This window comes from Aotus nancymaae, unplaced genomic scaffold, assembly GCF_030222135.1.
Source record: "Aotus nancymaae isolate 86718 unplaced genomic scaffold, 86718_ANA_hifiasm-v0.15.2.pri h1tg000046l, whole genome shotgun sequence".
In the NCBI taxonomy this organism is placed as follows: Eukaryota; Metazoa; Chordata; class Mammalia; order Primates; family Aotidae; genus Aotus; species Aotus nancymaae.
In genome coordinates, this window is record NW_026988460.1 from 30,926,702 (window position 1) to 30,940,208 (window position 13,507).

Sequence of the window (13,507 nt, forward strand, 5' to 3'; positions counted from 1 at the left end):
AAATGGTAGCTATTCTCAGGCACCCTCTGTCCTCTTAAAGCAAGGAGTCAGGCAGTTATTCTTTAGAATGCATTGAGCCGTTAAAGGCACATCCCAGAAAATGCCCATGCAGAGCAGCCTGATCCAGGGTCAGAAATGACTTTCAGTTGCAGCTGAAATCCTCCTGGCCAAGTTTCCCTTTTCCCCTCTAGCTTGCTCCTTTTCACTGGTGTCTTCTACTTTCCCTGACAGGAGCAAAGGCTAGGCTACCCATGCGAGCCTCCTTTGCTTTCTTCTGACCCTGCTAGGGGTGAGGTAAGAGTGATCAGAGTGGAGTGGAGTAGGATTGGGCTTGTTAAATGTGTTCCCCTGAACTTCTTGGAGTGATTAAGGGAGCAATTAACAGCAGCACTACTCCAAGTGAGAGAGAGAATCTTAGCCACCAAATTAACCTTTAGAGATTTTGGATAAGGCAGATTCCCACATCCCACCCTAGACTGGGGAATCCGAATCTCAGTTACCTGGTAAAGAAAAGCTCTCCCAGCAATTCTGGTGGCCACCTAAGGGGAGGCCACAGTCACATAATTTTCAGCATAAGTATGTGCCAAATAAGCATAACGTAACAGCATAATGAGATGCAGCACAGGGGTTAGCTCAGGCACTGCCTCTCCACAATCACAAACTTGCCCTGAACTTCAAGTCCAACCAGGTACCTATGTTCTCGCAGCAACCTTCTCCAGTGCCTGCCTGCCTTTCTTTTTTCTTTCCTTCCTCCCTTCCTTCCTTTCTTCCTTCCTTTCTCTCTCTCTTTTTTTGGACAGAGTCTTGCCTATCTTGGCTTACTGCAAGCTCCGCCTCCCAGGTTCAAGCGATTCTCCTGCCTCAGCCTCGGAATAGCTGGGATCACAGGTGTGTGCCACCACGCCTAGCTAATTTTTGTATTTTTAGTACAGACATGGTTTCACCATGTTGGCCAGGATGGTCTTGATCTCTTGACCTCGTGATCCACCTGCCTCAGCCTCCCAAAGTGCTGGGATTACAGGTGGAGTCACCATGCCCAGACACATTCATTTCTTTCTTAGTATTTTTCATGTTATGTTAAAATCATCCATTTATCTATTGGTCTTCCTCATTAAAGTTGTAACTCTTTGAGGGCAAAAACTATATCTTCCCCCCCACCCCACCTTTTTTTTTTTTTTGAGACAGAGTCTCATTCTATTGCCCAGGCTGGAGTGTGGTGGTGTGATCTTGGCTCACTGCAACCTCCACCTCCTAGGTTCAAGCAATTCTCTTGCCTCAGCCTCCCGAGTAGCTGGCATTACAGGTGCCTGCCACCATGCTCAGCTTATTTTTGTATTTTTAGTAGAGACAGGGTTTCACCATGTTGGCCAGGCTGGTCTCGAACTCCTGACCTCAAGTAATCTGCCCACCTCGGCCTCTCAAGGTGCTGGGATTACTGGTGTGAGCCACCGCGCCTGGCCGATAATACCTTTCATTGGAACACAAGGACAGATGTTGTCACCTGTGGATGAGGATAGTTCACTGGCAATAGAATATACCTTTTGAGTTAGGAAGTTCCCTACAAACAGGTCAGGCTCTGAAAGAGACTGTTAAGTCTAAAGTGACAAACTACCAACTACTTAACTATATAAAGTTAAGTTTCACAAAAGGATTATGGATGCTAGCAGCACTGGTTTTGTTCCCTGTTTCTTTTTTCCAGCTGATTTTAAAAATAGCCAAACTTGTTTACATTTTTGCTTTCTTATTTTATCATAAGCAAATTTGTGACAAGTTACTGACTCAAAGATCCCATACACACACACCTAGACTAACAAGCATGTAAGCGCCAGACTAACAAGACAGTTGAAAGATGGAAAATGCAGGCCATTCGCTACTGAAAACGGGTTATGGTGGAGCCATACGCAGCAGTGGTCTTTGGCAGAAATGTCTGTCTCCTGTCTAGGCCAAGGGCCTCATGAGCACCAATCTGATCATATTTCTGTCATTTGTATCACTTCTGAAAAGACTCTGTTCTCTTTAATCTCTGTAATATTGATCTAAACCACAGAGCATACTGTCTCTTCTTAGCCTGGAGTAGTGGTGGGGAGAATGGGATGTTATTGCTCTATCAAGTCTATTCAGGGGTCACCTATATGGTTGCCTAAGTCCCTAGAAAATTTGGAATGAGTGGAATGTTTTGAAGGTAAGGCTCTCCCCTAGAAGGAATTTCTTGGGTGGTAGACTGAAGATGCTGTGGTGGTCAATTGACACACAGAGCCCTCTCTTTCATTTCAACTTCACCCTGTCAACCAGCCTACTGTCAACAAGCTCTTCCCAAACTCCTGCCCAGCCCAAGAGTCCATAATAAAAGAAGATAAAAATGGAAGTAAGAGAGATATGGGTTCAAGTCCTAGCTTCTCCATTCCTAGTCTTAAGGAGCTAGTTTTAAGGACCTCCCTTATCCCTATTATGATTTTTTAATCTTTGAAATGGAAGTGACATTGATTATAAAATGGGGGAGAGAGTGCATGTTATATCAGCACTTTGCAATGATAGGAACTTGTATAAAACGTAACTATCTTTTCCATTAATTGTGGGTAAGAAATAACCTAAATGGATGGGGCCACTTAAGAGAGGCGGCATCTGTACTTACAGTTCCAAAATCAGGATGTAGGATGTGGGGGACTCATAGGTGTCATGGAGAGTGATGTACTGGGGGTGCTGTAGGTGCTGAAGCAGGGCAGCTTCGTGGGCAGCCTGTTCTTTCTTCTTCATTTTTTTGCTAACAAATTTCACAGCCACATCTTTGCGCGTAGCTTTGTGGATGCATTTCTTTACTATAGAGAAACGGCCTCTGGAAAAACAAAAGGGAGAGTTTGCCAACACTCGTCAATTAACTAGATATATTTTATTCACGGATGTGTAAAGTTTTGTGTGAAGTGGTCAGATAGATTTTATTAGGAATCTTACTCTCCTATATTTTTAGTTATAATGTTATTCAGGAAATCCATTTTTCCTTCTTTAGTATTTTAGGGTTTTTGAGATGTGAAAAACTAATATTTTATATTATATATAATATAATTGTATTATAAATTATATTTTTATATATAATATAAATCTTATTTTTAGAGACAGGGTCTTGCTCTGTTACCCAGGCTAGATAGAGTGCAGTGATGTGATCACGGCCCACTGCAGCCTCAACTTTCCAGGCTCAAGCCTCTTGCCTCGGCCTTCCAAAGCACTGGGATTACAGGTGTGAGTCACTATGCCTCAGGTAACTAATGTAATTTTTTATATTTTTTTATATATATTTTTAAAGACAGGGTTTCACCATGTTGGTCAGGCTGGTCTTGAACTCCCAACCTCAGGTGATCCACCCGCCTTGGCCTCCAAAGTGCTTGCATTACAGGCCTGAGCCACCACACCCGGCCTAATGTAATTTTTTTAACTAATATTTTTCTCTGCCATTTTAACCATCAACAGCAGTTCAGTTTTCTAGGCAGAACATATATTTCTGTGAAATACAAAATAGAAACAGCAATAATGTTAAAGAAGGAGGAATTCTACTCAATAATAATTTTAAAAACATTTTATTATTATTTTTCTCCTTCTCATACATGCCAGTTCTACTTCCTTCAAGGTCTAGCACAAATGCTACCTCTTTATGGGGCCATGACCTGATGAAAAGATCAAAGTCTGTAGAGCCATTGCAAATTGGATTTTTAAAAATTTCAATACGTTTCTGGGGAACAGGTGGTGTTTGGTGACATGAGTAAGTTCTTTAAAGGTGACTTCTGAGATTTTGGTGCACTCATCACCCGAGGAGTGTGCACTGTACCCAATACATAGTCTTTTTATCTCTCACCCCCCCCACCCTTTCCCCCAAGTCCCCAAAGTCCTTTGTATCATTCTTATGCCTTTGTGTCCTCATCAGCTTAGCTCTCTCATTAAAAACATTTTTAAAGAGTCAATTGTTTCATTTTATGTTTGTTATCCTTTTATTATGGAAAATTTCTAATATACACAAAAGTAAAGAAAATAGCGAAATAGATCTCCTATGCACCCAGCTTCAATAATCATGAACATTTTAATCAATTTTGTTTCACCTATCTCTTTTCTATCCTCTGCTTTTTTTTTCCTTGAGTAGTTTAAGCAAATCCAGATGTCATTTCACCCGTAAATACTTCTGTTTACATCCCTAGTGTCAAGAACACTTAAAAATATATAACTCTCTCTGTCTGTCTCTCTCTCTCTCTCTCTCTCTCTCTCTCTCTCTATATATATATATATATATATAAAACCACCCTGCCATTAGTACATCTGACAAAATTACCCACTCCTAAAATAGAATGGTTCTCAGATGCAGCTGTTGCCCTGTGGAAGGTGGCAAGAGAGCTCTGTAGGGGCACAGGTCAGCAATGGGGCAGATGAAGGGAGGGTCAATGAGGTGACAAGGCAGTGCCATCCAAGTGCTGCCCATGAGGTGTCCCAACCCACAAGCAGAGGAGTGAACAGTCTGAAGAACCGGCCCATTCCTCCAACAGAAATGGGTGTGTCATGGCCACCATGAAGATCATCCTTCTTGACCCAGCTCTGTGCTCTACCAGCAACTTTCAAAGAATACTTTTTTCCCATCATATATTTGCATAAAATAAAATAAAATAATGTGCTAATGAGGCCAGGTGCAGTGGCTCATGCTTGTCATCCCAATGCTTTAGGAGGTTGAGACAGGAGGATCGCTTGAGTCCAGGAGTTTGAGACCAGCCTGGACAACATAGTGAGATCCTTTCTCTTAAAAAAAATTTTTTTTTTAAAAAAGAATGTACTAATCAGTAAAACAAGTCTTAGACAACTATTTATTATCTATTATTTAGCAAATATTCTTGGCACAGTAAACAAATATTTGTTCAAGCTGGCCATTTTGTTTCACATCATAAATTAATAAATCGCCATTCTGGTTTTTAACAGGACTCTCTTTGTGAGTTTGATTATCGTAAGTCACTTCTTGCGGAGGAGTGAAATGTAACAATGAAAACAACTGAATGCTAAGGCTAGCTCTCCTGAATTTAGTGGCTGTGTCAAGGTACTGGTAGCTTAACTTTTAGAAAAAGTTTTGTAGTTGTCAAAGTTATGAAGCCCCATGGTTTAAAAAGACATTTATCGTTACAGGTTCATTATTAAAAAAAAATTCACCTCCATTTTCCCTTCCCTAGAGTCTCATTCTGTCACCCAAACTTGAGTGCAGTAGGGTGATCTTGGCTCACTGCAGTCTCTGCCTCCCAAGCTCAAGTGATCCTCCAACGTCAACCTCCTGAGTAGCTGGGACTACAGGTGTGCACCACCACACCTGTCAAATTTTTTGTACTTTTTTTGTAGAGATGTGATTTTGCCATGTTGCCTAGGTCTTGAACTCCTAAGCTCAAAGCCATCCACCCATCTTGGCCTCCCAAAGTGCTGGGATTACAGGTGTGAGACATTGTGCCCTGCCTGAGAGGCAGTATAATACATCAATTTAATATAGTTTAGCAGATTATTGAAATGTTTACTTCTATGACTCTCAATAGTATGCTTTGAGTAGCTACCTCTTGATTTTTCAGTTTTAGTTATTTCTGTTGACATCCCACTATGGAAGATGAAAGTTTAGCCTCCTTCCTCCCTCTGTCCCTGCCACATAACCACTATTCCCATCCACTGTCCTCCCAATAGAATTATAATCAATATTCAGTGTCTACATTACTGCACTATGTCCATGCTATTCACATGAGCCTCTAGTAAACTATGGACACTTTTCCTTTGTGTGATAGATTGCTATCTTCAATCATTCTGACAAAGAGTGCATGGGAAATAAATTGTTTGAGACTTGCATATCTGAAAATCTGTACTTATTCTACCTTTATCCTTGATTGTGAGTTTAGCTGAGTGTAATCCAGTTGGGAAAATTTTTCATTCATGATTTTGAAGGAATTATTCTGTTGCCTTCTAACTTCTATTGTTATTGGTAATGTTAACTGTTAATGTCAGGCTGGTTTCGAACTTCTGACCTTGTGATCCTCCCGCCTCGGCTTCCCCAAAGCACTGGGATTACAGGTGTGAGCCACGGGCCCGGCCTTCCCGATAATTTTAAAGATTTTTCTGCTTTTTGCAATGTTGAGCAATTTTACATTGTTTCCTGAACATTTTGAATGTTATGCTGCGAGACTCTGATTTTGTTAAAATCCTCTGGAGAAGGTTGATTTTTGCTTCATTTGTATGTTTTGGTCAGCAGTCAACTTGGTTAGGTTCAGACTGCAAGTTCTGTCTCACCTTCTGTGGGAGGTGTTCCTATTGTCAGCTCAGTTTTCAAAGTGTTTACTACGCTTTTAGGTCTGCCCCCTCGTGAGTACCACACAAAGATTAGTCTGAGACTAAACTTTGAGTCACCGAGCAGTGGTTTACACGGTAGTCCAGTTCTCAGAGCCTTGCTATATTTCTTTGAATGTGCCTTATACGTGCACAGCTGGAAGGTGGCCCAGGATTTGAGTCATTTCATATAGAATTAGGAGATCTTCTTTTGCTTGCTCCTGAAATTTCTCCCACATTCTTTACCTCCCATGGGCCCCGTTTTGAAGTTGTCTGGCCAGAAAGATGGGATTCCCTCGGACGTTTAGCTTCCTGCACTGTCACGCCATCTCACAGGACTGCCCTCGGGGTGAGGCAGTGCCAGTAAGGAGACAGAAAAAAACCAAACAAAGCAGGAATTCCTCTGTTCTCTCCAGCTCAAAGCGTCCACATTTCTTTGTCCTTTGGCCACAAATGTGGGTTTTTCTTGGAGTTTTTGCTCTTTCTGCACGCTGCACAGTTCTTTGATTTGGCCCACACTGGCATCAAAGCTGGGGAGATAAAGGAGAAAAAAAGGAAAGAAGAAAAAAAGGGAGTAGGGAAGAGGGGAAGGAAGGAAAGAAGGGAGGGAGGGAGGAAGGAAGGAGGGAAGGAGGAAGGGAGGGAGGGAGGAAGGAAGGAGGGAAGGAGGAAGGGAGGGAGGGAGGGAGGAAGGAGGGAAGAAGGAAGGGAGGGAGGGAGGGAGGAAGGAGGGAAAGAGGAAGGGAGGGAGGGAGGGAGGAAGGAGGGAGGGAGGGAGGGAGGGAGGAAGGAGGGAAGGAGGGAGGGAGGGAGGGAGGGAGGAAGGAAGGAGGGAGGGAGGAAGGAAGGATGGAGGAAGGGAGGGAGGGAGGAAGGAAGGAGGGAAGGAGGAAGGGAGGAAGGAGGGAAGGAGGAAGGGAGGGAGGGAGGGAAGGTCGGTCCAGTTTTTCGTGGATGAACAAAGACAATCACACAGATACTTGAAGCTGGGGAGCAGATCTGGTATCAGCTTATCCCTTGGGAATGCTGACCGGTTGCCTGTATAGAATCTAAAAACGTAGCAGCACCAGGCCTCCAGGTGAGGATAGCAGGCTGAATAATCATCAGTTTTCACTCCCTTCTGAGACACAACTACTCAAAAAAAAATTAGCCAATCTTTTCAATTTTAGCATCCTCATTCTACCTAGTTCCAGAGGTTCTTGATGCTCCTAATACCTGAGCCTTTGGGTAATTCAGCTACAAAAATCACACTGGGACTCTTTGACCTCATGACTCACTGACTCAGGTCTTCAAGGTCATTTATCACTCTTTCTTCTGTTTATCTGCATCTAATACTTTTATTTTTGTCTTTTCTTCCAATGTCCTCATTCTTATATGCCTACTTTAAAAAAATCCTTCATTGTAGTTTCAATGAAATTTAGGAGGAAGTGAAAATGGATGCATGTGTTCAACCTGCCATCTCTCCTGGAGGCCTGGTACTGCTAGCTTTCTGTATAGCAACGGGTACAGGCAATGGGTCAGCATTTCCAGTGACAATCCCCTGCCTTCTTTATACCACATTGTTGCCTGTTTAGTCCATTCCTGGTTATCACGCCATACTCAAGTGACCTTTTCTTCTATGGATGTGCTGTAGGAGAGAACGTATTCCTTCCTGCACTGTGGCTTTTTATAGCCTTTAATTACCAGAGAGCTCCTTTTAACAGAATAGTCACATAGGCCCAGAATTCCAGCTTTAGGTGTGATGAAGAAAGTCGATTCACTTCCAGGGCCCTGGCACAGATATCTTTCCTGTGTCTCACGTTAACATCTCCATGTATTATTTCAGCCAGGTGCGGTGGCCCACCCCTGTAATACCAGCACTTTGGGAGGCCAAGGCAGGTGGATTGCTTGAGCTCAGGAGCTTGAGGTTATCCTGGGCAACATCATGAAACTCCTATCTACAAAAAATGCAAAAACTAGCTGGCTGTGATGGCTCATGCCTGTGGTCCCAGCTACTTGGGAGGCTGAGGTGGGAGGATCACTTGATCCCGGAAGGTTAAGGCTACAATGAGCAGTGATCACGCCACTGCATGCAAGCCTGGGCAACAGAGTGAGCCCCTGTCTCAAAGAAAAAAAGAAGAAGAAGAATTTCCATGAATTATTTCCAAGGATCTTCTGAAAATATGAGGACTATTCTTAGGAGAAAGGAAAAGCTTCGGGCTGTTAGATACTTTAAAGCAAAAACATTCATTACTTTTGAACAGATAAGAAAATTGATCTTCCCTTTAAGAAACATCAAATCATCCACCTGTTTTAGCTAAAACTTGCCTTAACCTATGGCTAATAATAGCAAACACATGTCTCCCGGAGGAATTACCTGAGGCATCCAGGTGATGGAACCAATTTCATTTAGAACCAGCTGGGGATTTAATTTGCCCATTATTAGGGGTCATGGTGAGCTTCACCAATTTCAATATAACAGAGCAAACTAGATATCAATTAGTAGAGCTTATTTTGGACAATAATCGACATGACGAGAAACAACATACGATAGTAAAACAAGCCCAGGCTTGGAGTTGGGTAGCCCAGAATTTGACTCCTGGCTCCACACCCCCTAGTTGTGGGGCCTTGAGAAAGTTACTTAACTTCCCTGAGCCTGAGTTTCCTTTACTGAAAATATACTTCAGGCCAGGTGAGATAGGTGGCCATGCCTATAATCCCACACTTGAGGAGACTGAGGTGGGAGGATTGCTTGAGCCCAGGAGTTCGAGACCAGCCTGGGCAACATAGTGAGAACCCCATCTCTACAAAACAACAAAAAAAATTGTTTTAACAGTTTTCCAGGTGTGGTGGTGTGCACCTGTAGTCCTAGCTACTTGGAAGGCTGAGGTGGGAGGATTGCTTGAGCTCAGGAGATTGAGGGTGGAGTGAGCTATGATAGTGCCACTGCATTCCGGCTCTAGTAACAGAGACAGACCCTATCTCAAAAAAAAAAAAAAAAGAAAAAGAAAAAGAAAAAAAGAAAAGACAATAAACTCAGCCGGGTGCAGTGGCTCAGGCCTGTAATCCCAGCACTTTGTGGGGCTGAGGTAGGAGGAGGATTGCTTGAGTCCAGGAATTCAAGACCAGCCCGGGGAACATAACAACACCCCATCTCTATCTTTTTTTTTTTTTTAAAGAAAGAAAGAAAATCTACTCAAACAGTATCTCACAGTGTTATATAGATTAAATTAAATAATGTTGGTGTATTAAGCAGTAGAGTTCAAACAAATAAACAAAAATAACACTTGTATATAGTATCTGCTTAGTATCCAGAATACTATAGATAGTGAGATCATCATTATCATCATCACATAACTTTCCTTGGCTTTTTTCTTCTGTTTGGCTACACAAAGAAGGCAGGCCAGGAGAGGCAGAGTTTGTTTTTGATGAAAGGTGCTGTGACGAAAGGCAGTGAATGACACTGTGACTCCTGCCCTAAGACACAGTAATAAGGACCGTTTTGGCTTCCTCTACAACTTCCGTCACAACCACCCCACTTAAGAAATGTTATGCTTCCCTGAGAGATGCCAATCAGAGATAGAGATGATGCCCGTGACCCATTGTTAGTGGGTGTTCTCATTTATACATCCAGGGTGGATGATCTTTCGAGTGGGCAACCCATAAGGTCTCCCCACGTTCCCTCACCCAGACCACCTGGAGACCAAAGCGTGCTCAGGGATGGACCTTTTTTGTTTCTTTCCCATCAACTATTTTGTGGGCCAGGAAATAGATTTTTAATTTTTCTGTTAAAAGTCATATTTTTATCTGTTTTATTTTTGAGGACACACTAAATGTTCTCTAACCAAAATACTGAAAGAGACAAAGAGATAGGTATGTATGTGTATACGTGTAGCAGGGGGTGGATTGGGATTAGAAATACTCATAAAATAATTAATGTGCTTGCTACATGGGCAGTATAGAGATCTATATCCAATAACTAGTGATTATACAGTCTTCTCAGGAACATATGGAAGTTTTTACAAAAATTAACCATGTACATAAAGCAAGTCCAAACAAAAACCAAGCAATCAGTACCATCTAGATTCTGACTACAATGCAAATTAAGTTAGATATCAGTAATAAAAAGGTACTTTAAAAACTTATATATTAAAAAATTTCATATATATTAAAACATGTTTCCATTATAATGAGGTCAAAGAAAAATTCATAGTTGAAGAAAATTACATATAACTGACTAAGGAAAATAGTGCATGTCAAAATTTGGGACCTATAGCTAAAATTGTACTTTGAAGAAAATGTTGGGCCTTCAATTCTTATATTAAAAAAGAAGCGGTCAGGCATGGTGGTCACACCTGTAATCCCAGCATTTTGGGAGGCCGAGGTGGGTGGATCACGAGGTCAGGAGATCGAGACCATCCTGGCCAACATGGTGAAACCCCGTCTCTACTAAAATACAAAAAACTAGCTGGGTATGGTGGCGCACACTCTTAGTCCCAACTACTTGGGAGGCTGAGATAGGGGAATCGCTTGAACCCAGGAGGTGGAGGTTGCAGTGAGCTGAGATTGTGCTACTGCACTCCAGCCTGGCAACTGAGCAAGATTCTATCTCAAAAAAAGAAAAAAAAAAAAAAGAAAGAAAGAAAGAAAAGAAAGACTGAGAATTGATGAATGAAGCATCCAATTTAAGAAGTTAAAGAACAGTAGAAAATACAAATAAATATTTTAGTTGTTTTCTCTCTATGGAGAGAATTGCATTTGTAAAAGAAACAAACAAGTGACAACAGCAAGTTATTATCCTGTTGTGACGGGGCTAGGGGTTTATGAGTGAGGGAATAGAAAGCTGCGTCATTACCTTCCAATTTCATTCAGCTCAGTGTAAGCTGAGTCAAAATTTTCCTTCCAAGAAATGGTGGCACCATCAGCAGCAGCATCTTTGGGAGAGAGAGAATCCATTTACAATATCAAGGATGACATATAAGAACAAAGAAGAGATTAACAGAAAAGCTCCAGAGTAACCCCAAAGCAATTCTCATGACCAAATATGGAGTCTAACTCAGTGGGAAAATGCCATGATTCTCTGGAATGTTATTTTAAAAAATCATTCGAGGGGAAACTGACATGACAGCGTCAGCCTCTCTCTCCTGTCTACTTAAAGAGAAAACTCAGGACAATCAGAAATGCGACTTTTGGATATTTTAAAATAGAAATTTGGGAGAAAAAGTTAAAGGGGGAAAAAAAACACTTTGAAGGCCTAGAAAAGATGGTGAAAATCAGGGATGTAAAAAGAATGCAGAGAGAGAAGAAGGGAAAAGTTATAAGGTCAAGAAAGGAGAAAAGGAAAAGATATTTTAGAAATTTCTCTTTCTAGCCTGAGCCACATAGCAAGACCCTGTCACAAAAAATCAAAAATTAGCCAGGTGTGGTGGTGTACACCTGTAGTCTCAGCTACTCAGGAGGCTGAGGTGGGAGGATCGCTTGAGCCCAGGAGGTCGAGGTTGCAGTGAGCTATGATTGCACCATTGCACTCCAACCTGGGAGACAGAGTGAGACCCTGTCTCAAAAAAAAAAAAAAAAAACACCAGAGAAGAAAAAAAATTCTCTTTGTTACCCCACTCTTCTCAGGTATTAATAGGCATTAATGAGCTTATCTGGTATATTGAAGGATTTAACTAAACCCACAATACATGCCTGAGTAGATTCTTTGGCAGTATTACCTTGTATGATGTGTCAGTTCCTTGGCAATGATTCACACACACACATGCACACAAAGCATGCACATCAATACACATTTGTGTTGTCTGTTGGGGACCAAGTTTCACAAATAGCAAAACACACAGCATCATCTGGGGCTGGAGCAAGTTTGCAGCCTGGGAGGAGAGGGTTCACATGAGCAGCTTGGCTCAGCTGACCCGGGAGCCAGTTCCCTCAGGTTTCCCAGAGCACAGCCTGGCTGAGACTGAAGGCAGCTTATCCATCTGGAATTCTGAGGAAACAAGAGACCCAGGGCCTAGGTTTCTGCATGAGTCACAGGCTCATGGGAACAAAGTCAAAGTCACTGGGAGAAAACTGGGCTGACAGTAGGGCTGGAACTGGAGAGCATTTCTGGATTCAGGTGTGGGCAGAGGTGACTTAGAGGGTTTCCCAAACCCCTCTGGGGACTCCAGAATCCCCTTAACCCTAAGACACATGGGTCCATTGTCTCCTGAGTACAGTCAACTGCTCACTGCTCTTCCCAACACACACTGATCACTACCTTGCACTGCCTGAAATCTCACCATTTGGAGATTTCTTTAGAGTAGCCAAGTTTTCTCTTTCAAAATGTCCCGGGATGAAGATGATTTGGGCAAAATAAGAACCGTATTTGTAAAATACTCCTATTTAGCTAGTTGTATGTGTATCTTAGTTAATTTTTTGACAAATATAACCATGTTGAAAAAAGAAATTCTGGGATGATTGGCGGTGAGGAAACAATAAAATCCTCATGTTGTACTGAAGTCCTTCATCCAGGTTGCTTTTCTCTCCCCTGTTTGAAGTGGGTGAGTCCCTCATGCAGGGAGGTATGTTTACAGCTGGCAGGGGTGCCCGGGTGTGAGGAGGCTTTTTACTGTCTCAGAAGAGGGGCAGAGAACATCCATGGGACTTGTGACTCCTGCCTGTAACTCTCCATTCCTGGAGACATACTCATTCCCCAGTGAACTTGGCAGGTGCAGGGGTAGGCATGGGTGCAGACCTAACAGTTGCCTAAGACGCTTGGAGCTATACTTTACAGAAACATTCTTATCAGGCCTCCAAAATGTTGCCTGACTGAAGCCACCAGGTGCCTCTTGCATGGTGGCCTGACATGTCAACGTGCCTGTGAGTCTGTGACAGGCAGCCAGGTGCCTCGCCCCCACTGCCTGGGGGACCAGGGCTGGGTTTGGACTCACCATATTCTGGAAGTCGCACAAACTCCGAGGGCTCGCTGGGAAGGCTGATTCCCCAGGGGTTACTGGCACTGACTCTGAACTGATAAGGACACCCGGGACTAAGGTCTTCGACGACGAGGTAAGTGTCCAAGGTCGAAGCCACTGACTGCTGCCAGATCTGAGAACCTAGTGCATGGTTTCCCAGGAGAGGGGAAGAGAAAAGCCAAAGGGACATTGTTTCAAAGACCTTCAGAAACAAAGAAAAATGGACACATTCAATTCAAGGGACGCTTGTGGTCACT

At 42.7% G+C, this 13,507-nt stretch overlaps 1 protein-coding gene across 10 annotated transcripts in view; it reads right to left on the minus strand.

Annotated features, from left to right (window-relative positions):
• Nucleotides 1-13,507, minus strand: part of KALRN (kalirin RhoGEF kinase) — a 699,137-nt gene that overhangs the window by 9,847 nt on the left and 675,783 nt on the right. For all 10 annotated transcript variants that reach the window (XM_021673991.2, XM_021674000.2, XM_064362131.1 and 7 more), the window contains 3 exons: nucleotides 13,227-13,391; nucleotides 11,153-11,231; nucleotides 2,633-2,833 (listed from right to left, as the gene is read on the minus strand). In XM_021673991.2, coding sequence (XP_021529666.2) covers nucleotides 2,633-2,833; nucleotides 11,153-11,231; nucleotides 13,227-13,391 — 445 coding nt within the window. The remainder of the gene's footprint in view (nucleotides 1-2,632; nucleotides 2,834-11,152; nucleotides 11,232-13,226; nucleotides 13,392-13,507) is intronic.